Here is a 25,018-nt window from a genome sequence, read left to right as displayed (position 1 = left end):
ACTAAGATCTGTGCACTTTATTCTTTGTATATTATGTCCCAAGAAAAAAAATGTAAAAACTTAAGAGAAATGTTTAATCCAAACCCTTTGCTTTGATCAATCCTACTTGAAAAGATGTTTACCTGAGATGAAAAGCCATACCTTTCAATAGATGGTCAGCACGGAAACACTCTCCATTTTTTAAATCTTTCACCATGAAGTCAGCAAATTTGTCTACATGGCCAGAAGTCCTAAGTTAATACCAAGTCAATTAGTCATTTTCATACAGCTTAACTCATAAATTTTACCTTTTAAGACAATCTGCCATCTATATATTTATCCATAGCTTACATCTGTGTCTGACAGATTAAAGCTCCCTTATCTATTACGGAATATCCCATGGTAGATAAAAACATATGCCAAAGAAAATTCTTCCTTAAATCTATTCCTACCTGCTCCCCAAGTTCTCCCTTCCCTTACGAAAAAAAATATTAACTAGATTATACTTTTTCACAAATTGTCAAGGTCTGTGCTACTTTTCAGTATCAGTTACTCCATGCCTATCCCATTATTATTAGTGATCCAAGCAAAAGCCAAAGCCATGGGGAATTTGACTAGCCAAGAATTTGTGAGAATTCAAATAGACACTGAACCTTAAAGAGTTTTCTGCCACTGAAACCTGTAGGGACACTGGTATTATCACTATGTGGCTCCTATTAGTGGAGCAAGTAGCTAAGAATAGGTTGTCTTGATCTTTTAGATCTATCATTAAGAATTCAACTTATTTTAATTGCCTGCATTATTGAGAGAGAGCCTAAAGTATACAAAAGGCTCCTCTGGTGACTCAGATGGTAAAGAATCTGCCTGCAATACTAGAGACCTGAGTTCAATCACTGGGCTGGGAAGATCCCATGAAGAAGGGAATGGCTACTCACTCCAGTATTCTTACCTGGAGAATTCCATGGATAGAGAAGCCTGGTAGGCTATACAGTCCATAGGGTTGCAAAGAGTCAGACATGACTGAGAGACTAACACTTTCACTTTAAAGTTTATAAATAGCAAAAATTAGCTCTTTAACAGGCAATATTAAATGAAATGATGAAAAATAGTAACAATTCCTCTTTTAGTTTCATATCCTGAAATGAAATCCTGACCTGCTTTCAACAATGTTGGTAGGAAGAATCTAAATTTCTGCATTGAAACGTCAATACAAATAGCAGTATTTAATTTAAAATATGTACATAGCTTTGCCCAGAACTTCTATGAATTTATACTAAAGAAATCACCAGGATATACAAAAAATTCATCTATTAGGATGTTCAGTGCCATCAAAACTCAGAAACTAAAACTTAAACGCCTATACTTATGCACCAGCTAAGTAAATTATGCCACATCTGTAACAGAGAATACTATTCTGTCATTAAAAATACTCTTGAAGCTTATTGACATAATGTTCACCTATATTAGGTGAGAGAAAGCACTGTGCTACTACTAAACACCACACTATGCTACTCCTAAACTTAAAAAAAAAAGGATAAATACCACATTTTAAATTGGCTATCTGTTGGCAATGAGTATATATTTTGTTTTTATTTTTCAGATTTTCACAATGAACATGGGCAATTTTTTTAATCAAAAAGTTACTTAAGTATATAAATTAAAGAATTTCAGCCTTCAAAGTAGAAATCTTACTTTAAAACTGGCTCAGGGGTAAGCATGGTACAATCAATCTCCAGGATCTGTTCCTCTTGGATAAAATGCTGCCTCCAGGTCTGAATAATATTGTTTTTTAAAGCACATCCAACTGGGCCAAAATCATAAAGACCACTAACACCTGCAAAATGAGAGGAAAATGTACTCTACCTTATCACTCTGAACAAATCAAAGTAAGAAGACATCAGAAACCTGAAAGGCTCACATATTCCCAAAAAATGTATTCAAGCCAACACTTCAAATCTCCCAATTCTAAAGAGTCTTATTTCCAACTAGCTGACAGATGTTTAAACTGAAAAGCTCTTATTCCATTTACTATTTCTGCATGTGAAGGTTGAAATTTCAAGAAGGATTAGAAAAACCTAAAAACAAAAAGAAGTTCCTCCTTATGCAAGAAACAAAATGAAAAAGCAGATTATAGTTTTCTGCCATAGAAATGAGAAAATAACTGGCTGCTTCAGTGGAATAACAATGATGCCCAATACCCCGTTCTCCAATTTATTCTTGGTATTTGGGCTACTATTTAAACCTCAAGAAATAAAACATTTAGAGATCTGCTCAGACTAAAAATCAAATCAAGTTTCAGTGGCAAAGTATTGAAAGTTTAATACTGTTGCAATAATCTCCGTTACTTATGAAAAAATATCAGTGAATTATATTTGTCTATATAAATTCATGTAGTGTTCAAAGGGATGTGGAAATTTATCTGCATAGCTAAGAAGAATGTTTTCACCTGGCAGTTGCCATAATGAATAATATTGGAACTAGGGTTTATCACTGCCCTGTGGGGAATGGCACAGTGCAGTTGGCCAGTGCTACAAATGGCCCTCTACTACTCCCAAGTCTCCACTGGGATTTTAAGAAGAGTCTGATATGTACATGGATACATCAAACACTGCCTACCCCTCCAATTCCCTAAGTCCTAATGGAAAAAAAGCCATCTTCAAGAATAAGGAGGGTAGAAGGAAATAAGAACTGGTATCATACCAAATGAGTGACTAAATAAATAAATGCAAGATATATATCCTCTGGTTTGCATGACCTGATACAAAGAGATATCAGTTGGCAAGTTGTGCTTTTCATTTAAGAACCATATTAAGGCCACTAACAACACATTTTTTCTTTCATTAATCCCCTACCTCCATAAATAGCAAAAGCTTGATCATAGAAAAACCTCCTCTTCAGGGTATCTTCCATTTTTGCTCTGTCTACAACATCATCTTTGGGCTGTAACGCTAGCTCCTGTAAGAGATTTTAAAGAGAAAATATGTGATTGAAGGAGTGAGTGGGAATTTCACTTTACACACCTAAATTTACTTTATTCCTCAGAATTCAATACAAAATTTATCAGACAAGATTTTCATACCCTTAAAACAATAGAAACCTTAGGGGTTTTTCCCTCTGAGTTACAGAAAAGACACCTTTACTTATTTAGGAAAATGTATGCCTATTCCCAAGATTATAAAACTAAGCTTACTTAGATGTAGATACTGATAAGCAGTATCTAAATTTTAGAGGATCACTGTAGTGAAATAGTGACTTAAAACTCCAAATGAGGAATTCTCTGGCTTCCCAGTGGTTAGGACTGGACGCTTTCACTGCTGGGGCTGAATTCAACCCCTGGCTGGGGAACTAAGGTGTCACAAGCTGCGCAGCTTGGCCAAAAAAAGAAAAAACTCCAAACGATTTCATTTTAGTGATGTGAGATAATTTGAAAGGTTTGTGAGCAGGTATTGGATGAATAAAACTTTTCCTTAAAAGAAAAGATTTTAAAACAGCATAACCATTATTTGTAAATATAAAAGAATTCATCAAGAAGAACACAATTGCCTTCCAGGGAATTAATGGAACACAACCAGTTTAGGGTTTTTGTCTGGTAGGAGAAGGAGTAGGTTAGGGGGAGGAACGTGTTGTAGAAAAGCTGACATTTTGAATTACACATTGAAAGGAAGGAGTCTACCAAGTAGAGAAGGAGGAGAGGGCATTCTGGATAAACAGAGATAGAGCAACTTTCAAATTTTTTTCTAGGCCTCTCCCACCCACAGAGACTAAGTAAAGATGAGCAATTCTATAGCTACTTACGTTCCTTTCCGAGGATCCAAGACTCACCTTTGCTTCCAGAATCCTCTTGCGGGCTTTGAGCTCAGCTACCGCCTTATCTACATCTACTTGGGGTGCTTTATCTTCTTTGAGTTTTCGTACAAGATCTCCCTAGCCAACAAAGAGAATCAGTAGTCATGACTGGTTTCAGAAGTAAAGTTAGAAATGTGCTTTTCAGCACATCTTTTAAACAGTATCTGTGTAAGAATGAGGAAATTCAAAGGTTTATTATGTGAAAGGTTTATTATGAATACTATAGGTCTCTGCCCACAGCATGTATAATCTAAACATATAGACAGGTACATAAATAACTACACTTGCAGAGCAATTATTACTGGTTTGTTTTCTTTGTGGGGAGGAGATGCAGAGAGGAGAAAAGCACTGATCAAAAAGTAAAAACCCTGGTTGTGTCTACCGGGTAAGAATCTGCCTTGCAATTCAAGGGGATAGGGGTTTGATCCCTGGTCGGAGAACTAAGATCCCATATGCCGCAGGGCAACTAAGACCACAGGCTACAATTAGGCAGCATGCACTCTGCAACTAGAGGAAGCCTGCTCCCTGCAACAGAGATCCAGCACAGCCACACACACACACACACAAAATAAGAGCAAGATAAGCACTGAGAACTCAGAAAAACCAATGAATAGACTACCATCTCCTTGAATCTCTGTTTTTTCTTGTGTACAAAAAAAAAAAAAAAAAATAGACTGTTTTAGTTTTCTGCTTACTTCTCTGCCCATTTGTTCTCAGTCACTTACCTTCCTCTGCCCTTTACTATTGCATTTTTTTCCTTGCTAATTTCTTTAGACTACTTTATTCACTTCCAACAACCTACCACCTGTACATTGATTTTCTTACAGTAATGTGGTAGAATAAGTAATCTGAGATAACAAACAAAACGTTACCACATGGTCTGGGAAATTTCAAGATGAGAAATTAAAAGGTATCATATTAATAGAGCCCTGGGGGGCCCATCAGAAGCAACTGCTCTCTAAAGTAGACCTTCCATAGGCCTTTCAGGATTTTCAGTTTAAGGTTACGAAAATAATAAGCACTCAGCTCAAAATTTTAAAATCCATGAGGAAGAGAGCCACCATGAGTGAGACCCGGCAGAAACAACAAATAACAAAATTAGATCCTTTAAAAGTATTTGAATGACCAAACATACTTTTTAAATGCTCAAGATGTTTAAAGTAAAATAAAAAGAGGAATCAAAAACATGAGTAAAGAATAAGAGACTATCAAAAACAATCAGGGGACTTGAAAAAGAACCACATAGAACATTGGGAAATAATCACTGAAATTAAAAACCCAATGGACAGTTTAAACAGCAGATCAGACAGCTGAAGAGAGAATTAGTGACTTAGAAAAGAAATTATCCCTGGATAATTTTCATTCCATGGAATGGAACAGAAAGACGAAGTTGAAAATACAGATAATCATACACAGAAAAGAGAATGGAAATGGGATACATGTTCTCCTTATTCCCCTCTTGTCAGGAAGCATTTAACAGGAGGCTTCCTGTGTGCTGTTTTGCATCTGTCATGAATCCTCTGTCCCTTATTAATTCCTGAATATTCAGGAATTAAGTGGAGTAGCAAACTACTCCCGGGGCTTAGGAATGCATGCATTGCCTTCCTTAGTTTTTCCATACAGTGATAAATAACTATTTACGACCTTCTTCCTTTTTATGAACCATACGGTAAGAGTGATTATTTACAACCCTCTCTTTCATATCAATGACCTCATGTTTCCTTGACAACTTGTAAGTTTTTATTTATCTCTGCTGAAAATAGCTACCTTGTAAGACAGTATAAACACCCACACAATGTTGAATAAAACACCTTTGCTCCATCAGAGCTTGAGGCCCCGTGTCTTTCTTTTTTTCCTTCTCTCTCTCTCTCTCAGGCTAATTCTCTGGAGCTCAGAAACCCGTCGTGCTCATTCTCCTGCCCAGGCTTTTAAGACCCTCCTGAGAAGGCGCACTGTGCATTCACCCCCTCGAGAGGGCGCCAGGTGCCTATTGAAGTCCTTTAATGGACTGGAACCTGGTGGTCCGGAGTCGACGACAAGAAAGTAAAGGAGAAAGAGGCTGATATTCCTTGGTTTATACAGAAAACCAATAAAGTCCCTGACACAGGGCTTGCTCTGTTCACAAAGACCTCAGGCACCCTCTCGATGGGGTGAAGGCATAGAGCGCCTTTTCGAGGGTCTTAGAAGCCCGGGCAGGAAAGTGAACCCAGAGGGCCTCTGCGCTCCAAAGAATTAGCCTGAAAGAGAGAGAGAGAGAGAGAGAAGACACGGGGACCAAAGCTCTGATGGAGCAAATGTGTTTTAACCAACATGGTGTGGGCATATATACTGTCTTACAAGGTAGTTATTCTCAGCAAAGATAAAGATTAAAATTCAAGACTTACAAAAAACATACATGATTCATATTAAAGAGACAGAGAGAGTTGTAAACAATCACTTTTACCGCATGGTTCATAAGAAGGAAGAGGGTATTTATCACTGTATTGAAAAACTAACAAGGAAATGCCTGGATTCCTCAGCCCCGGGAGAGGCTTGCCTCTCCTCTTAATTCCTGAATATTCAGAAATTAATAAGGAACAGAGAACTCCTGACAGATCCAAAACAGTATACAGGAAGCCTCCTGTTAAATGCTTCCTGACAGGTGCCCTCAGGAGCGACACAAGCCCTGTATCAAGGACTTTATTGGTTTTCTGCATAAACCAAGGAATATCAGCCTCTTTCTCTCTTTTACTTTCTTATCATCAACTCCGGACCACCAGGTTCCAGTCCATTAAAGGACCTCAACAAGTGGTGCCCGAACAGGAGCCTGGTACACTTTGCAGATTTGGACGGAGTGACCCCAAGGGCCAATTGAGGCCGGTAAGTACTAACAAATGGGTAATATGGCTGGAAAGCCCCATCACTTTTCTACTTTACTTCAGCACTTATTTAAAGTTCAGGGACTTTCAGTTTCGTGTCAGCGAATAGAAGCTTGCCTTCAGACAGTGGCTGAATGTAACCCTTGGTTCCCTGATGAAGGTAGTTTTGAATTAGAACAACATAAAATATTTCAGAATTTTCCTACAAGCCCTGCCCCGGTTGCTCCAAGTGCTCCTCTCCTGCCAGTGGGCACAAATCCTAAAGTTTCTCCCTTGCTAGAACCTAATGATTCTGGCAATGACTCCCCTAAGACACCTTTTGACATTAAAACCAACAACACCTTTCTGAATAACACTAATATACCTACTCACTCTCCTTCATGACAGAGGCTCTCTGAATTGCTGGCTTTACAATCACAGGTCTCTGAAGCCGATGGTTTCTCCGCCTTTCCAGTTTTTAGAAATCCTGACGCTCAAGGGCAAATAATACCTCATTATGAGGGTATTAACCTTCTTCACATGCAACAAATTAAAAAAGCTATAACTATGTACAGCCCACATTCACCTTTTACTAAAGCATTTCTAAATTCTATAACATCCTCTATTGGAGATTTTATTCCCCATGATTGGCAAATTTTAATAACAGCTTTCCTTAAACGAGGAGAAATTCAAATTACGATGTCATCTCAGATTTTATGACAATTCAAAAAGGGGGATAAAATTGCTCAATTACTTCTTTTACCTTATATTTCTATTAACTCCTCTAATGATATACGGACGGGCGGATTCAGCAGTACATATCAAAAACAGTCCTTTTGGACATCATTAGTATCTGAATTTGCCCGACCAACTATAAATATCAAAATTAATGGTAAAAGATTTTCTGGTCTCCTCGACACTCGGTCTGATATTACTATTATTTCCAAACATTTATGGCCCAAATCCTGGCCTGTACAAAAAATTTCTTGCCAAATTGCAGGGATTTCTCAAACCAAAGTACAAGAGGTTTATCAGAGTACTCAGATTTATCCATGTGAGAGACCAGAAGGCCAATCTGCAACACTAAGACCTTATGTGATAGATGCACCCCTTAACCTGATAGGAAGGGACTTACTTATGTGATGGCAAACTCAGATATACATTCCACATTTTTCCTAGAGGCCACTGCTCATATAACTTGGAAGAATGACGAGCCCATTTGGACAGAGCAGTGGCCCCTCACAAAAGACAAATTACAGGCGGCTAAGGAACTTACAGATACACAACTAGAATTAAAGCATATTGAGGAATCTTGTTCTCCTTGGAACTCTCCTATTCTCATTATTTAAAAAAAAAAAAAAAATCTAACAAGTGGCACCTCCTCAGTTCAGTTCAGTTACTCAGTCGTGTCTGACTCTTTGCGACCCCATGAATCACAGCACGCCAGGCCTCCCTGGCCATCACCAATTCCCGGAGTTCACTCAAACTCACGTCCATCGAGTCAGTGATGCCATCCAGCCATCTCATTCTCTGTCGTCCCCTTTTCCTCCTGCCCCCAATCCCTCCCAGCATCACAGTCTTTTCCAATGAGTCAACTCTTTGCATGAGGTGGCCAAAGTACTGGAGCTTCAGCTTTAGCATCATTCCCTCCAAAGAACACCCAGGGCTGATCTCCTTCAGAATGGACTGGTTGGATCTCCCTGCAGTCCAAGGGACTCTCAGGAGTCTTCTCCAACACCACAGTTCAAAAGCATCAATTCTTCGGCGTCTCCTAACAGACCTTAAAGAAGTTAATGCATCTATGAAACCTATGGGTGCATCACCTACCACTATTCCTTAAAATCGGCATATTATTATTATTGATTTACAAGATTGCTTTTTTAATATACCTTTACACCCTTTAGACTGAGAGAGATTCGCTTTGTCTCTCCCTTATCCTAATCATACTGGACCCCATAAATGGTACCAATGAACTGTACTGCCACAAGGGATGATGAATTCTCCCACCATGTGTCAGTACTACGTAGCCAAAGCCCTTGAGCCTGTGAGAAAGCAATTTCCTAACTTTTTTGTTATTCACTATATGGATGATACATTGTTTTCAGCTCCATCTATCTTAGAAACTTAACACATGTTTGATATAGCTCAACTATGCTTAAAAAACTCTGGATTAATCATTGCCCCTCAAAAAATTCAAACCTCTACACCTTACCATTACTTGGGGTTTGTTGTTAATAGACAATGTATTACTCCCCAACTAACTCAGATCCGTACTGATAAATGATCAACCTTAAATGATTTTCAAAAGCTCTTAGGTGATATAAATTGGATTAGACATTCTTTAGACATTGCTAATTATCAACTGAATAACCTATTTAATACTTTAAAAGGAGATCCTGATTTAAATAGCCCTCATTCACTTTCTCAAGAGGCACGAGAGGAACTCTATTTGGTGCAAAATAAATTACAAAAACAATTTCTTACTCACACCAAACTAGATTTACCTCTAGAATTATTTGTACTCCCCTCTCTTCATTCTCCCACAGGACTTCTTGCCCAACAAGAACACCCAGTAGAATGGATCTACACCCATTTTAGGGGAATAAAGTCACTTACACCCTACCTTAATTTAATTGCTCTAATCATTATCAATGGAAGAAATAGGACTAAAACTCTAATTAGCTCTGATCCTCATAAAATTGTAATACCTATCAATAAATCTCAATTTGAGAACACATTACAAACGTCTACCAATTTCCAAATAGCTTTTCTGGAATATTTTGGAGAAATTACATTTCATTATCCTTGTGGTAAGCTGTGGAATTTCTTCAAAAATACTGAATTTATTATTTCTCACGTTACCAGCTCCCAGCCTATACCACAGGCTGAGGTTTTTTATAGAGATGGGACTAAAAACGCCAAAGCTTCAGTCTGGTCTCTTAAGGAATATAAAGTCTTTTATACTAAATTTCATTCTGCTCAACAAAATAAATTATATGCTCTTATTCAAGTTATTTGCCTACATCCTTTCCCCATTAATATAGTCTCTGACTCTATATATTCAGTTTTTGTATTAAAAAACATAGAAACCTCCACGATAAACTCCAATCAACCTATTATTTAACAACTCTTTTTTGAACTACAATCTGTTTTTAGAAACTGCAGTTCTCCCATTTATATTACACATATTCGAGCACATTGTTTACTTCCTGGCCCCAAGACTTATGGTAATGAGCAAGCTGATAAATTGGTTTCCTTTGCTACTCCAGATGCTTCTTGACTTCCTACTTTTGCATTCCAGTCCTCTATAATGAAAAGGACATCTTTTTTGGGTGTTAGTTCTAAAAGGTCTTGTAGGTCTTCATAGAACCGTTCAGCTTCTTCAGCGTTACTGGTTGGGGCATAGACTTGGATTACTGTGATATTGGATGGTTTGCCTTGGAAATGAAGTGATCATTCTGTCATTTTTGAGACTGCATCCAAGTACTGCATTTCAGACTCTTTTGTTGACCATGATGGCTACTCCATTTCTTCTGAGGGATTCCTGCCCATAGTAGTAGATATAATGGTCATCTGAGTTAAATTCACCCATTCCAGTCCATTTTAGTTCGCTGATTCCTAGAATGTCAACATTCACTCTTGCCATCTCTTGTTTGACCACTTCCAATTTGCCTTGATTCATGGACCTGACATTCCAGGTTCCTATGCAATACTGCTCTTTACAGCATCGGACCTTGCTTCTACCACCAGTCACATTCACAGCTGGGTATTGTTTTTGCTTTGGAAAACTTAGCAGTGGCCACAGGACTGGAAAAGGTCAGTTTTCATTCCAATCCCAAAGAAAGGCAATGCCAAAGAATGCTCAAACTACTGCACAATTGCACTCATCTCACATGCTAGTAAAGTAATGCCCAAAATTCTCCAAGCCAGGCTTCAGCAATACATGAACCGTGAACTTCCTGATGTTCAAGCTGGTTTTAGAAAAGGAAGAGGAACCAGAGATCAAATTGCCAACATCTGCTGGATCATCGAAAAAGCAAGAGAGTTCCAGAAAAACAACTATTTCTGCTTTATTGACTATGCCAAAGCCTTTGACTGTGTGGGTCACAATAAACTGTGGAAAATTCTGAAAGAGATGGGTATACCAGACCACCTGACCTGCTTCTTGAGAAATCTGTATGCAGGTCAGGAAGCAACAGTTAGAACCGGACATGGAACAACAGACTGGTTCCAAATAGGAAAAGGAGTACGTCAAGGCTGTATATTATCATCCTGCTTATTTAATTTATATGCAGAGTACATCATGAGAAACGCTGGACTGGAAGAAACACAAACTGGAATCAAGACTGCCAGGAGAAATATCAATAACCTCAGATATGCAGAGGACACCACCCTTACGGCAGAAAGTGAAGAAGAACTAAAAAGCCTCTTGATGAAAGTGAAAGTGGAGAGTGAAAAAGTTGGCTTAAAGCTCAACATTCAGAAAACGAAGATCATGGCATCCGGTCCCATCACTTCATGGGAAATAGATGGGAAAACAGTGGAAACAGTGTCAGACTTTATTTTTGGGGGCTCCAAAATCACTGTAGATGGTGATTGCAGCCATGAAATTAAAAGACGCTTACTCCTTGGAAGGAAAGTTATGACCAACCTAGATAGCATATTCAAAAGCAGAGACATTACTTTGCCAACAAAGGTCCGTCTAGTCAAGGCTATGGTTTTTCCTGTGGTCATGTATGGATGTGAGAGTTGGACTGTGAAGAAAGCTGAGCGCTGAAGAATTGATGCTTTTGAACTGTGGTGTTGGAGAAGACTCTTGAGAGTCCCTTGGACTGCAAGGAGATCCAACCAGTCCATTCTGAAGGAGATCAGCCCTGGGGGTTCTTTGGAAGGATTGATGCTAAAGCTGAAGCTCCAGTACTTTGGCCACCTCATGCGAAGGGTTGACTCATTGGAAAAGACTCTGATGCTGAGAGGGATTAAGGGCAGGAGGAGAAGGGGATGACAGAGAATGAGATGGCTGGATGGCATCACTGACTCGATGGACGTGAGTCTGAGTGAACTCTGGGAGTTGGTGATGGAGGCCTGGCGTGCTGCGATTCATGGGGTCGCAAAGAGTCGGACACGACTGAGCGACTGAAGTGAACTTGCTACTCCAGAAGAACAGCATGCTCTGTTGCATAACAATGCTGGCTCCCTACACCATCTATGGAATATCCCATACCGCCAGGCTAAAGAAATTATTAGTAATTGCTCTACTTGTAGACCCCTATATCTTGGACCCATCACACAAGGTATTAATCCTCGCAGTTTGCAACCTAATGAACTATGGCAAATGGATATAACTCATTGCCCTGAACTTTCTCCATCTTCTTTCTTGCATGTCTGTATCGACACTAATTTTTCTTTTATTTGGGCCACACCTTGTTGCGGTGAGCCTACAAAACACATTATAACTCACTTATTAACTTGTTTTGCTGTAATGGGAACTCCTGGTTCTATAAAAACACAATGGCCCTGCCTATATTTCTAGACACTTTAAACAAGTTTTACAATCTTTTTCTATTAAACATATTACAGGTATTCCTTATAATCCACAGGCACAAGGCATAGTCGAACGAGCACATCACACACTAAAGTTACAAATAAAAAAATTTAAAACGGGGGAATACACAGGAACACTACTGTCTTCCTCATCTAAAGCAGACTTTACTATATTCCAACATATTTTCTAAACCTATAACTATTGTTAATACAGCTTTATTTGTTTTAAATTTTTTAAACTTACCACAGGGAGATATTTTAACGAGGGCAGAAAAGCATTTCGAGGAATTGAAGGACGCTTCTCTTCCTCTGCCCATCTGGTACAAAGACAGGTTAACGAAACAATGGAAATCTGGGAAACTAATCTTACAGGGAAAGGGGTATGCTTGTATTTCCCCAGATGGATCCAACAAACTCACATGGCTTCCTCTTCAGAAGATTGGACTCAAGGGGGCCCCCGGCCTTCAAAATGGAGACGGGACAACAAAAACCCCAAGAGGAAGAAATTCCAATATGGGCCATGCCGGCTCTAACGATCTCCAGGAAACACCACCCTCGGTGGCATCACCCTTATGATCTCCCCACTTGGGGACAAATAAAACCCTTATTAATCAAGCTAAAAATCTGGTTTCTCAACAGAGAATGCTTCAGAGTCCTGAATACGTTCTCCTGAGAATGCTCAGTCTCCTGACCTGTGCCTCCCCTGCGCGAACCGGATTAACTAATCAGACTTAACTGGGCTTACTTACTCAACCCCCCTTTACTGCATGTCATAAAATGGACGGAGAAAAGAGAGATCCTGTCAACGACTCCACCCATATGCCCCCTCCCTGGGGAGGAGGGAAAACTAATTAACATTTCTTTAGGCTATGAAGTCCTTCCCTTGTGACCTGGGCCCAGGAAAATTATGCATAAACGTCAGCCAACAAACTTGGGCTTTTGTCCTGCCTCCAAAAGAAGACTTTCGGACATTGCTTGGATTATTTACTGTCCTTTCTTTGTCTGTGAACCATGTTTATACTACTGAGACTTTAGGGAAAGAGTTAGGGAAAGAACAAAGAACATTATGCAAAGGGTTTACTTATAAGAACTTTACACATACTCCTGTTCATTGGGACAAATGTCAAGCCAAATCAGGAAAATTAATGTTTGTGGCTAATTATACAATTGTTGACTGGGGACCCCATGGTATGTGGTTTTCTAACTGCTCAGAAGAGGACAACAGCACGGTGTGTGACTATGTTACACAAGTGACATGGAAGGTCACTGACACTACGATGGAGCATTACCACAACAAAGGACTTCTTGGGTGGCTTGAAGGTGGATAGCCCCACCTCGTCCTAGGATGGTCCTCGACAAACAGAGTGGGCCTGAACAATGGGACACTTGGAAACTTGCTGCAAGCACCGAAGAACTTGGACTGGACATTTCACAGGGACCAGTCGTGGTCTTCGTAACTATTTCTTTTGCTATAATCAGTCATATTTTATACAGGCCTGTGTCCCGCTTTCTTTTGTTATAGCCATAGAAAATTTACAATAAGACTTTACGTTCTGTAACTTGTATTAATTGCAAACTATATACTTGTCTTAACTCCTCTATCTCTTTAAGAAATGGTTCCCTTTTGATTCTTCGATCTCGACGTAATTTGTGGTTACCAGTAAATCTCCAACGACCCTGGGAAGAAGGTCTCATGGCTGGACTTGCTTCCAGATTACTTCAATTTTGTGTCACTCCTGTTCATTTTAATCACAGTGCCTACGACTGAGAACAAATCAAATTTCATTTACAAAATATACATTATAACGCCTCTCTGAACGTACAATTACTGCAAAAGGAAATCTTTGAAACTTTTTCTAAACGTCTCCCCTCCTCCACTAATTTGGAAACTTTAGCTGAACAACTAGCCAGTCAATTATCTGGGCTAGACCCACGAAGATGGTTTCAAAGTATTACCCACTGCATCAGGTCTGGAACTGTAACTTTGGTGATTGTCTTGATAATTATATTTGTTGTTTATCATTGCCTTTCTATAAGGTTGGTTAATACTAAACAACGGAGAAGGCAATGGCACCCCACTCCAGTACTCTTGTCTGGAAAATCCCATGGACGGAGGAGCCTGGTAGGCTGCAGTTCATGGGGATGCTAAGAGTCGGACACGATTGAGCGACTTCACTTTCACTTTTCAGTTTCATGCATTGGAGAAGGAAATGGCAACCCACTCCAGTGTTCTTGCCTTAAGAATCCCAGGGACGGGGGAGCCTGGTGGGCTGCCATCTATGGGGTCACACAGAGTTGGACATGACTGAAGCGAGTTAGCAGCAGCAGCAGCAGCAATACTAAACAAACTCAACTGGTCAAGACCTTTTTTTACAAATATAATAAAATAGGGGGAATTGTCAGGAAGCATTTAACGGGAGGCTTCCTGTGTGCTGTTTTGCATCTGTCATGAATCCTCTGTCTCTTATTAATTCCTGAATATTCAGGAATTAAGTGGAGTAGCAAACTACTCCCGGGGGCTGAGGAATGCATGCACTGCCTTCCTTAGTTTTTCCATACGGTGATAAGTAACTATTTACGACCTTCTTCCTTTCTATGAACCATACGGTAAGAGTGATTATTTACAACCCTCTCTCTTTCATATCAATGACCTCATGTTTCCTTGATAACTTCTAAGTTTTAATTTTATCTCTGCTGAAAATAGCCACCTTGTAAGACAGTATAAACACCCACACAATGTTGAATAAAACACCTTTGCTCCATCAGAGCTTGAGTCCCCGTGTCTTTCTTTTTTTCCTTCTCTCTCTCTCTCTTTCATGCTAATTCTCTGGAGCTCAGAAACCCCTCGTGCTCATTCTCCTGCCCAGGCTTCTAAGACCCTCTCGAGAAGGCGCACTGTGCCTTCACCCCCTCGAGAGGGCGCCAGGTGCCTTTGTGAGCGACACAAGCCCTGTATCTAGGATTTTATTGGTTTTCTGCGTAAACCAAGGAATATCAGCCTCTCTCTCTCTTTTACTTTATGGTCAACTCCGGACCACCAGGTTCCAGTCCATTAAAGGACCTCAACACCCTCTACTTTCAAACTGATTCCTCCTTTCTCTTTCTAAAACACCAACTCCTTTGAGGGGCCTACCATCATCCTTTCCCCATTGTGGATATTTTCCCAAACTCCTGCCTACTTCCCTCATTCAGTGAACAGAACCCCCTCTCCTGTAATTCATGCTATTTCAGAATGTCCCAGTTAGGAGGCAAAAAAGCTGTTTAAAATTATCTGAACTAAGAACATAACTCTGCTTATAAACGAGAAGTATTTCCCCAGTTTAACATACACTGAATTTTCCAGGGATGCACCCAGGAAAATGTATTTTAAAGGAAGACTAAAATCAACTATGCATGAGTGCTCAGTCACTCAGTTATGTGGTATTCTTTGCGACCCCATGGGCTGTAGCCCACCATGCTCTGTGTCCATGGAACTTTCCAGGCAAGAATACTGGAGCAGGTTGCCATGACCTCCTCCAGGGGATCTTCCCAATCTAGGAATCAAACCTGTGTCTCTTGCATCATCTGCACTGGCGGGCTGATTCTTTACCACTGTGCCACCTGGGAAGCCCCCAAATAAACTACACCTTAACTAAAAAAATAAAAAAGAAGACTATACCTTGCTTTGTTCAGAATTTTAGAAAGTTGCTATTGTTTGAAACAAAAAACAAAGACATGTGACTACCGGCTATGCTGCTGCCTTGAGTAAACAATGCAATATATCTTTATCAGTGTGCATTAATAGCAACTGCATTCAGAGTAAATCTGTATAGGAGTATAAGCATCTGCTTCAGAGAAGGCAATGACACCCCACTCCAGTACTCTTGCCTGGAAAATCCCATGGACAGAGGAGCCTGGTAGGCTGCAGTCCATGGGGTCGCTGAGGGTCGGACACGACTGAGCGACTTCACTTTCATTTTTCACTTTTCATGCATTGGGGAAGGAAATGGCAACCCACTCCAGTGTTCTTGCCTTAAGAATCCCAGGGACAGGGGAGCCTGATGGGCTGCCATCTATGGGGTTGCACAGAGTCGGACACAACTGAAGCAACTTAGCAGCAGCAACAGCAGCATCTGCTTACTTCAGTAAAACTTCCAGTGGAGTCATACCCCCAAACTTACGTACTGAAATACATATTATTATAAATTACTTTTTATTTGTATTACATTTAGAGCACTATGTGTACATATAGTTTTCCTATGAAATATTGTATTTCTGAGGCATGAATTTCATTACAGGGTAGTAATGAATTTCAAAATATGTGGTATAAAAGGGGACACTGAGTCTGATATTGTTGAGAGTCACTGAGTTGGTTCTTCTTTTCATTCTCTTATTACATACAAATAGGTCTGGTCTGTTATTATACTAACAGTTTTTATTATCTTGACCTCTCTAGCAAAAGCAACATCCTCAGTCACCTTCTAATTTTAACTTCTTTATTAACACACACAATACCTGACATGACCCCATCAATGGATTGGCTTATTTATTTACATGCATTTTACTTGTCCCTGCCATTATACGGCAGGCTCTTTTAAGACAGGAACCTAGAATGTCAGTTCTGGCACTCAAATATTTCTTGCCTGCTATCACAACCTAAACCTAGCACCCTCCCAAGCACTTAACACTTGGTAAAGATCTACTGGCTTGGTCTTTACACATTCAGTGGTTCTTTTCCCCTGCTCTACCTGTCAGAACACTTATCTCGTAAAGGTTCACTAACAGTGCTTTTTGACGGGTATAAGAACCTATGAGAGTCTGTGTTCTGAAAAGAGGGTGGCAAGCAGTTCTTTTGAACATCTAAAAGAAGTAAACAGTTCTTCTGAATACCCACCTTTGTGTGTCAAGTGCTGGCACTCCCATGTTTTCTTTTGGAGCTTTTCAAAGCACCGGGCAAGCAAGTGCTTGGTAAAGGTAAGAAGAACTTAAAATTAATTTTCCTGAATCATTTTTTTCTGTTTTATAAAGTTCAGGCATAGAATGAGGCACACATACATTCCAGGAGAGGCTCACTATCAACAGAAGCAGTAGAAGAGTCAGGAATCCTATGCTGAGTTAATCATCTCTAAAAATCTCAGTCAATTAAGAAAATATTTGACCTATAGGGGTGGGATGAGGAGGGAGATGGGAGGGAGATTCAAAAGGAAGGGGATATATGTATACTTATGGCTGGTTCATGTTGAGGTTTGACAGAAAACCACAAAATTCTGTAAAGCAATTATCCTTCAATTAAAAAATAAACAAATTTTTTTTAAAAAAGAAAATAATCGAGTTTACTCTGAATAATGGAATAATTAAAACCATGATTTATAATGATCTAATTCTGAAAACAAAAGTTGCAGTTGATCTAAACATGGAAAGAAAGTACTTACGGATTCCTAATTTCTAATTATTTTCTCTCCTCTTTCTTCACCACAGACTATTGTGTGTGTGTTGAATGAAATCAATGTGAAATATCAATATTTCTAAGTTACCTTTAAGATACATCAACTAGAAGCTTAATTTCTGCATAAATTCTTACCATAAAGACATAGATTAGAACTAAAAGTCTGTGTTTATAAAATAATTATAGGTGAGAAATCATTCCAACAGACCTTTTTCATTCATCCTTCATACATATCATGGTGCATATTCAGTAGGCCAAGAAAAACAAGAAAACATTATCTTTTAATGATGTTTTAACTTTCTACCTATGGACCTAGAGGGTTCTTGTTAAGATTAATAAACTAATTTCAGATTCCCAAGTGTTTTACAACTATTGACAAAAACTTCATAAATGTATCATTTGTCCTTTATGGATTAAGCAAGAGCTTTAATGGGCACTCTTAGTTCAGAAAATCAAAGCAGAGAAAAATCCAGGGCTCTAACATTTCCCAAGACTGACTTTATTGGCCACAAATACTATCAGTTGCTTTTCTGAAGTGACAGTCTTACTTCACTCATTTTACAGAAAATGAATGAATGCCAAAACCCAAGACTGAATAACACTCTTCATCAGGCATTTTAGTATGTTTCATTTTTGCAACTCAATCGTAAGTGCTTTTCCTCAATCAACATACATGAGTATGCCTTATACATACTTCCTATTTTGTCACACAGAATATTAAAAAGATGTGTACACAAAGGTCTGAATTTAACAAAATTAGTAATTTTTACTGCTTTTTCAAGGACACTCTAAAGCAAAACTGAGACAGGATTTGTTTGCTTGTTTTCAAAGTGTGACAATGTGGTAGAGAATATAAAGGTTTAGTGGCCCTTACTTGGTAAGTGCTACAGGCCAGCAGTTTTATTCACCATGCTCTGCACCATCTGTGCAAATGTCCACAGAGTGAACGATGCCAATAACATCTTAGTTTTATCATGAAAATGGTTTTGACCCTGGAGACCTCCAAGGGTTTGCAGACCACACTTTGAGAACCACTGCCCTAGAGCCACTTCCCAAACAAGACACTCCAGGATATGTTTATCAGCATGGTGGTGGTTGTGGTGCCAATGTTTTTGAAATCAGATCGTTTTTCAAATATAAAATCAGAACGTTTTTCAAATATAAAAGACTGTTCTTTATTCCGAGTTATGGCCTGTCCTTTCTTAGGTATTAAAATATATTTTCTTCTATGAAATAAAAGGGGAAACCAGATGGTAGTTTCTTGATTGCACTGCTTTGTTTTTTTTTAAATGCCCTTATTTGGCAAAATGGGGCTTCCCTGGTAGCTCAGTGGTAAAGAATCCGCCTGCAACGCAGGAGACCCGAGTTTGATCCCTGGGTCAGGAAGATCTCCTAGCGAAGGAAATGGCAACCCACTCCAGTATTCTGGCCTGGAAAATCCTATGGACAGAGGAACCTGGTGGTGGGCTACAGTTCGTGGGGTCACAAAAGAGTATGACACGACTTGACAACTAAACAACAACAAACCTGGCAAAATAAAGTCTGGCCACTCTATGCTAATTTCCAATTTGTTTTTAGCTCAATGCCCTAGGGTGTCCTTCATCAAGTCCTTCATCAAACAATTAACAGTTTTCTAGATGCTCTGAGGCCCTTTTACAAGCTCCAAAACTAAATTCTTCAGGAAATAACTAAGAATATGCCATGGTGAAACACATTTCAGCCAATCAACAAACCAAATCTGTAAAAAAACAGCAGCATTCACATGGCATAGCAGATTGGCAAATTTATACGAACTAGCTATTTATCCAAAACACATGCCACTAACGAAACCCGTTATTAAGCACCTTACAAATCCCACTCCAAGGATGCCTTCAATTGCACAAACTTCACAGTGGAAATTGTATCTCATTTCTTCGAAAGCAAAAAAAAAAAAAAGGTTAACCAGATAATCTTTAAATTCCCTTCCAGTTGACCCTGAAAGCAGTGTGATTCAAAGTCCCAGGTAGTTAACTGATTTATGTGTGGTCCTGAAAAATTAGGAAAAGAAAACACAAACTGACAGACTAACTTACATATTTGGAAAATAGCTTGAAGCGTCAAATATCTAGCAATCAAGCCAACACAAACAATACACAAGACAGTAATAATAGCGGAAGGCTATTCCCCCATCAAAGTGTACTTCAGTTAACTAGTTCCAGAGTCTTGCTACAGATGGATAATGTGCACTGCAGTTCCAGGGTAACGTGGCAGAGGGAGGGGCTTGGGTGTGCGTTTTCCCAAATTAGATGTATTCTCCCTTCTAAAGTGAAGGATATGAAGAAAGAGGGGGGGGGGGAAAGTTGAGACAGAAAAGACAAAGGAATCACACTTAATTGTATTTAAGGAGGGTGTGTGGAGGAAGATGGAGAATATGCATTCATAAAGCTCTGATACCAAGAAAAAAGAATAAATTAAGCCCACAATAAAATTAAATAGGATAGAGTCAATCAGGCTCAAACTAGAGAGAAGTAGATAAAGTGGCAGAATTTGCCGAATTTTCTGCAGCACTGCCCCAATGAATTATTTCCGAGAGAGGGATCCACCCTCCGTAGCCAAGGCAAGTTATTGCATCAGGCGCCGGTGCTGGAGAAACCCGTTCTGTGCTTCCTACTAGGTCATCTACTCTTGGGGTTCTATTCCAAGCTTCTGGTTCTACCTGACTGGATGTGAGAATACCCTGTCCTCTCTAAATTCTGATGTCCATGCAGTGCCCTAGGAAAAGGAGGCCTGGATTAAACCACCAAGCTCTCCAGCCCATGAAACCTCCCTCCCTTCCGCAAAATCAAATTTCAAAATGTTCCATATGAAGGATGGCTGCCTTCACCGAGTAACTCAGGAACATTTACAGCTTCTCACGTTTACGATCTGAAAGTTCACTCGTTTCAAGTGGTCTTTTCGGAACCCAGAAAATGACAGGAGCGAAGGATGATGAACTCACATTATTAGAGGAAAGAGAGAAAGTTCAAAACCTCCCCTTATCCAGGTCTCAACTATTTTACTTTCTCAGCGGACCATTCGGCTAACTAAGCACCGAATGAAGATGTCAAGGAAGAAACACTATTTAAAGCATCTCAAAGATTAAAAAAAAGAGAGTCAGGCGGTAAGAAGAGAGAACCCGCAGCTTCTTCGGCTCGTAACTGACCAGGGAAGAATTAGGAATCTCGCCACCCAGGAAGCACAAAGAACATAGCAGGGACAGGAAATCTAAAATTGAGGTTATTAAAAAAAATAAATAAATAAAAAAAATAAAATTGAGGTTATTGAGCTAGAACAGGGAGGAGAAGCTAAGGGTTACAGATCCCAGCGTCATCGGAGAGGGAAGAGGCAAGGCAGTAACAAGGACTGGGAAAGGAGAACAGATCGCGAGAGAAGGGACGCAGGATGTCGAGGGATCCGCGGGAGTCACCCAAGGAGAGGGGAGGAGAGGGATCCACGGGAGGGAAGGTGGCCGGAGCACGCGGGGACTTGAGTCCAAAGTGAAGGAGGCGAGGAAGATGCCTGGAAACCAAGGGCTTCCAGAGAATGAAAGAGACGGGTAATCGATGAGGTGGACCGGTGCCCAGGAAAAAGAGAGAGAGAAGATGAGAAGGAGGGGACCAGGAGGGAGGAGAGCCGGGGCTGAGTGCAAAGCGCAGAATGCCGGTACCTGCTGGCGCACGGCTAGCCTGAGAGGTGCCAGCACCTCCTCAGCCCCGGCGCCGTCCATGCTGCTCCGGGAGGCGGCGGCGGGGAACCAGGTCGGGAAGCGGGCGGGCTTGCTGATGGGCCGGCAGGGCAGGAGCGGAGGCCGGGCCGGGAGACCGGGCGGCGGCGACGGCAGCAGAGCGGCGCGGGCAGCTCTAAGCAGCGCCGGACGCAGAGAGGGCATGAGCCGGCGGCGCTGGGAGGTCTGGAGGGGGCGGCGGCGGAAGCGGCGCGCGCGGCCGGGCCGGGAGCATGATGAAATCGCAGCGTAAACGCCGCGGCGCGCGCAGCCGCACACTCCCCACCCCGCGACGCGGCGCCGGGTCGCCACCGGCCGATTCGACACAAAACCCCGGAAGGACCCGGAATCATTCAGAGCCCCGAAAGGGCTTGAGCCGCCTTGGGCGCACAAGAGGGCTGTGGGGTCCCAGGTAGACCCCCGGCAAACAGATTTGCACAGTGCGTTAGTGGACATTTAAGGACTCAGCCCTGTCCGAGACACGCGGACTGAAACTCACGAGGACCTTCAGAGCACAGGCTTGTACAGGGACACTGACGCTCTGGCCGACCCATAGGAGTACACACTTCTGTTTCTGTTCTTTCGCCCCCTGGTTCTTAAAGGGTCATGTCCGACTCTGCGACCCCGTGGACTGTAGCCCGCCAGGCTCCTCTGCCCATGGGATTATTCAGGCAAGAATACTTGAGTGGGTGGCCATTTCCCCCTCCAGGAGATCTTCCCCACCCAGGCATGGAACCCGAGTCTCCTGCATTGGCAGGCGGATTCTCTACCACTGGTACCTGGGTAGACTCAAAACAGACAGAGACTTAGTGTTGCCCAAGCTCGGATGATCCTCAGATAAAGAAACAGATCAAGAGAAGTGAATGATCTGTTCATCTTCACCCATCCATGCCTTCCCAATGTCAAGACAAAAGGTGAAGAAAGGGAGAAGAATGATGGACTTAATTTGGAGAAAATCAGTGCTGACCATCCTTTGCTGGGCGAACAAGATTTGAATCAGCAAAGATGAGGAAAGGCAAGAGGGAGTGGAGAGGAGCTTCCAAGTGCCTCGGCTTCCCTCTGCTTGGCCCTGCCTCAACTGACCTGACTCATGGTTAGGCCCCAGATGATGGACCCTCTGGAAGTGGCTTCCTCTCTCCCTCCTGCCGCAAGGGCAGGTTGGCTGAAAAAGCTGGATTCTGTTTCCGCAGAGAGAATAGAAACATAAAGAATGTGTTAATTTTAGAAATAGCATTACACACACCCACTAGAATGCCTAAAATGGAAATGATGGAAAATGCTAGGAGATGCTCAGGGACACTCCCACACAGCTGAGGGGAATGGGGATTGGTACAGACTTTGGAGGACGGCTTTGACAGTATCTCCTGAAACCAACGGTACACACCTTACTCCAAAGTGGAGGAGGTGAGGAAGATGCCTGGAAATCAAGTCTTCAGGGAATGAAAGGGGTCATGGGCAAAGAGGACCCGTGCCCAGGAGTATACAAGAGTACACAGGCTCAACAGACTGAAGTCACCTTTCCCAGAACTGTGAAAACTTCATAGTACTTCTCTTCCTCTTTCAGTTTGTGGTTCTAGAGAAGTACACATAACTTAGCATAAGCAGAGCAGGTACAGAATGTTAAATAATGTGTATTCTTAAAACATTTATTTCAAGATTTAATTTTGGGGGATAGAATATATACTTTTATTGAAGTATAATTAATTTACAATGTGTTAGTTTCAAGTGTATAGCAAAGTGATTCAGTTATACATTCATACATATATATATATTTTTTTCAGATTCTTTTCTATTACTGGTTATTACAAGATACTGAGTATAGTTCCTGGGGCTATACAGTAGGTCTTTGTAGTATGGCTGTTTTATACACAGAGAATATATTTAAGTTTGTTAAGCTGATGTGAAACTTAAATATTAGGCACCTGCTAGATGAGACTTCATTTAGTACAAGCTTTGATATTTATTAATTATAATTTTTATTTGGCTTTATTTTAATAGGTAATTTTATATTTTTAATTGAAGTATAGTTGATATACAATAGTATATAAGTTTCAGGTGTACAAGATAGTGATTCACAATTTTTAAGGGAGTGAGAGAGGGTGAGCTGGTTGGATGGCATCATCGACTCAATGGATGTGAGTCTGAGCAAACTCCAGGAAACAGTGAAGGACAGGGAAGCCTGGCATGCTGCAGTCCATGGAGTTGCGAAGAGCTGGACACAACTGAGCAACTAAACAACAGCAACAGCACTCCACTTACAGCTTTTTATAAAATATTGGTTATATTCTCTGTGTTGTACAGTATATCCTTATAGCTTATTTTACACATAATAGTTCATACTCTTAATCCCTTGCCCTTATATTGCCTGTTTATCCCTCTCTCTCCCTACAGGTAACCACTAGTTTGTATTTTATTTGTTGTTGTTCCTTCACTAAGTCTTGTCCAATTCATTGTGGCTTCCCCGTCCTTCACTATCTCCCCGACTTTGTTCAAATTCATGTTCATTGAGTCGGTGATGCTATCTAACCATCTCATCCTCTGCCGCCCCCTTCTTCTTTTGCCTTCAATATTTCCCAACATCGGGGTCTTTGCCAGTGGGTCAACTTTTTGCATCAGGTGGGCAAAGTATTGGAGCTTCAGCTTTAGCCCATCAGTCCTTGCTTTGAACATTCAGTGTCGATTTCCTTTAGGATTGACTGGTTTGATCTTGCAACCCAAGGGACTCTCAAGAGTCTTCCAGCACTACAATTCAAAAGCATCAATTCTTTGGCAGTCAGCTTTCTTTATGATCCAACTCTCACATCCGTACATGAGCCTGTTTCTTTTTTGTTATAGTCACTAGTTTGTTTTATTTTGTAGATACTACATATAAGCATATAAGTGGTGTCATACAGTATTTCTCTGACTTATTTCACTTAGCATAATATCCTCCAAGTCCATCCATTTGCTGCAAATGCAAAGTTTCGTTCCTTTTTATGGCTGAGTAGTGTTCCAATGTACCACATCTTCTTTTTATCCATTCATCTGTTGATGGACACTTGGGTTGCTTCAGTATTTTGGCAATTGTAGATAATGCTTCAGTGAACACTGGGGTGCAGGTATTTTTTTCAAGTTTGTCTTTTTGGTTTTTCTTCAAGTGTATATGCAGGAGTGGAATCATATTGTAGTTCTAGTCTTAGGTTTTTTTGAGAAAACTCCATACTGTTTTGCACAGTGGCTGCATCACTTTAAATTCCTACCAACAATGTATGAGGGTTCTGTTTTCTTCACATCCTAGCCAACATTTGTTATTTTTATTCTTTTTGATGATAGCCGTTTTGACAGGTGTGAGGTGATATCTCATTGATAGGTTTTGATTTGCATTTCTCTGATGATTAGCAGTGTTGAGCATCTTTTCATGTGCCTGCTGACCATCTGCATTTCCTCTTTGAAAAAATTTCTGTTCAGTTATTCTGCCCATTTTTTAATCAGTTTTTTTATGTTGACTTGTATGAGTTGTTTATATATTTTGTATATGCACCCTTTGTCAGTCATATCATTTGCAAATATTTTCTCCCATTCAGTAAGCTGCCTTTTTTTGATCAGTGGTTTCACCTGTTATGCAAAAGCTTTTAAGTTTACTTATGTCCCATTAGTTTATTTTTG

At 40.5% G+C, this 25,018-nt stretch overlaps 1 protein-coding gene and 1 long non-coding RNA gene across 2 annotated transcripts in view; both read right to left on the bottom strand.

The window, feature by feature from the left end:
• The window catches only part of GARS1 (glycyl-tRNA synthetase 1), a 53,222-nt gene extending 31,594 nt beyond the window's left edge, over positions 1–21,628 (bottom strand). Inside the window, exons 1-5 of the mRNA XM_086398448.1 lie at positions 21,317–21,628; positions 3,802–3,903; positions 2,832–2,934; positions 1,672–1,813; positions 142–230 (exon numbers count right to left, since the gene is read on the bottom strand). Coding sequence (XP_086254574.1) covers positions 142–230; positions 1,672–1,813; positions 2,832–2,934; positions 3,802–3,903; positions 21,317–21,538 — 658 coding nt within the window. The 5' untranslated portion in view covers positions 21,539–21,628. The remainder of the gene's footprint in view (positions 1–141; positions 231–1,671; positions 1,814–2,831; positions 2,935–3,801; positions 3,904–21,316) is intronic.
• LOC147374172 (uncharacterized) lies at positions 13,829–17,186 on the bottom strand. Its single transcript, XR_015163195.1, has 2 exons — positions 17,080–17,186; positions 13,829–13,970 (listed from the first exon to the last, which is right to left on the bottom strand). It is a non-coding gene; the product is annotated as an uncharacterized LOC147374172 (long non-coding RNA).
• Positions 21,629–25,018: the final 3,390 nt, after the last annotated feature.

The sequence above is a fragment of the Bos grunniens genome, chromosome 4 (assembly GCF_055505025.1).
Source record: "Bos grunniens cultivar Pamir isolate PY7600 chromosome 4, Bosgru_T2T1.0, whole genome shotgun sequence".
Lineage (NCBI taxonomy): Eukaryota > Metazoa > Chordata > Mammalia > Artiodactyla > Bovidae > Bos > Bos grunniens.
This window is presented reverse-complemented; position numbering and strand designations above follow the sequence as displayed.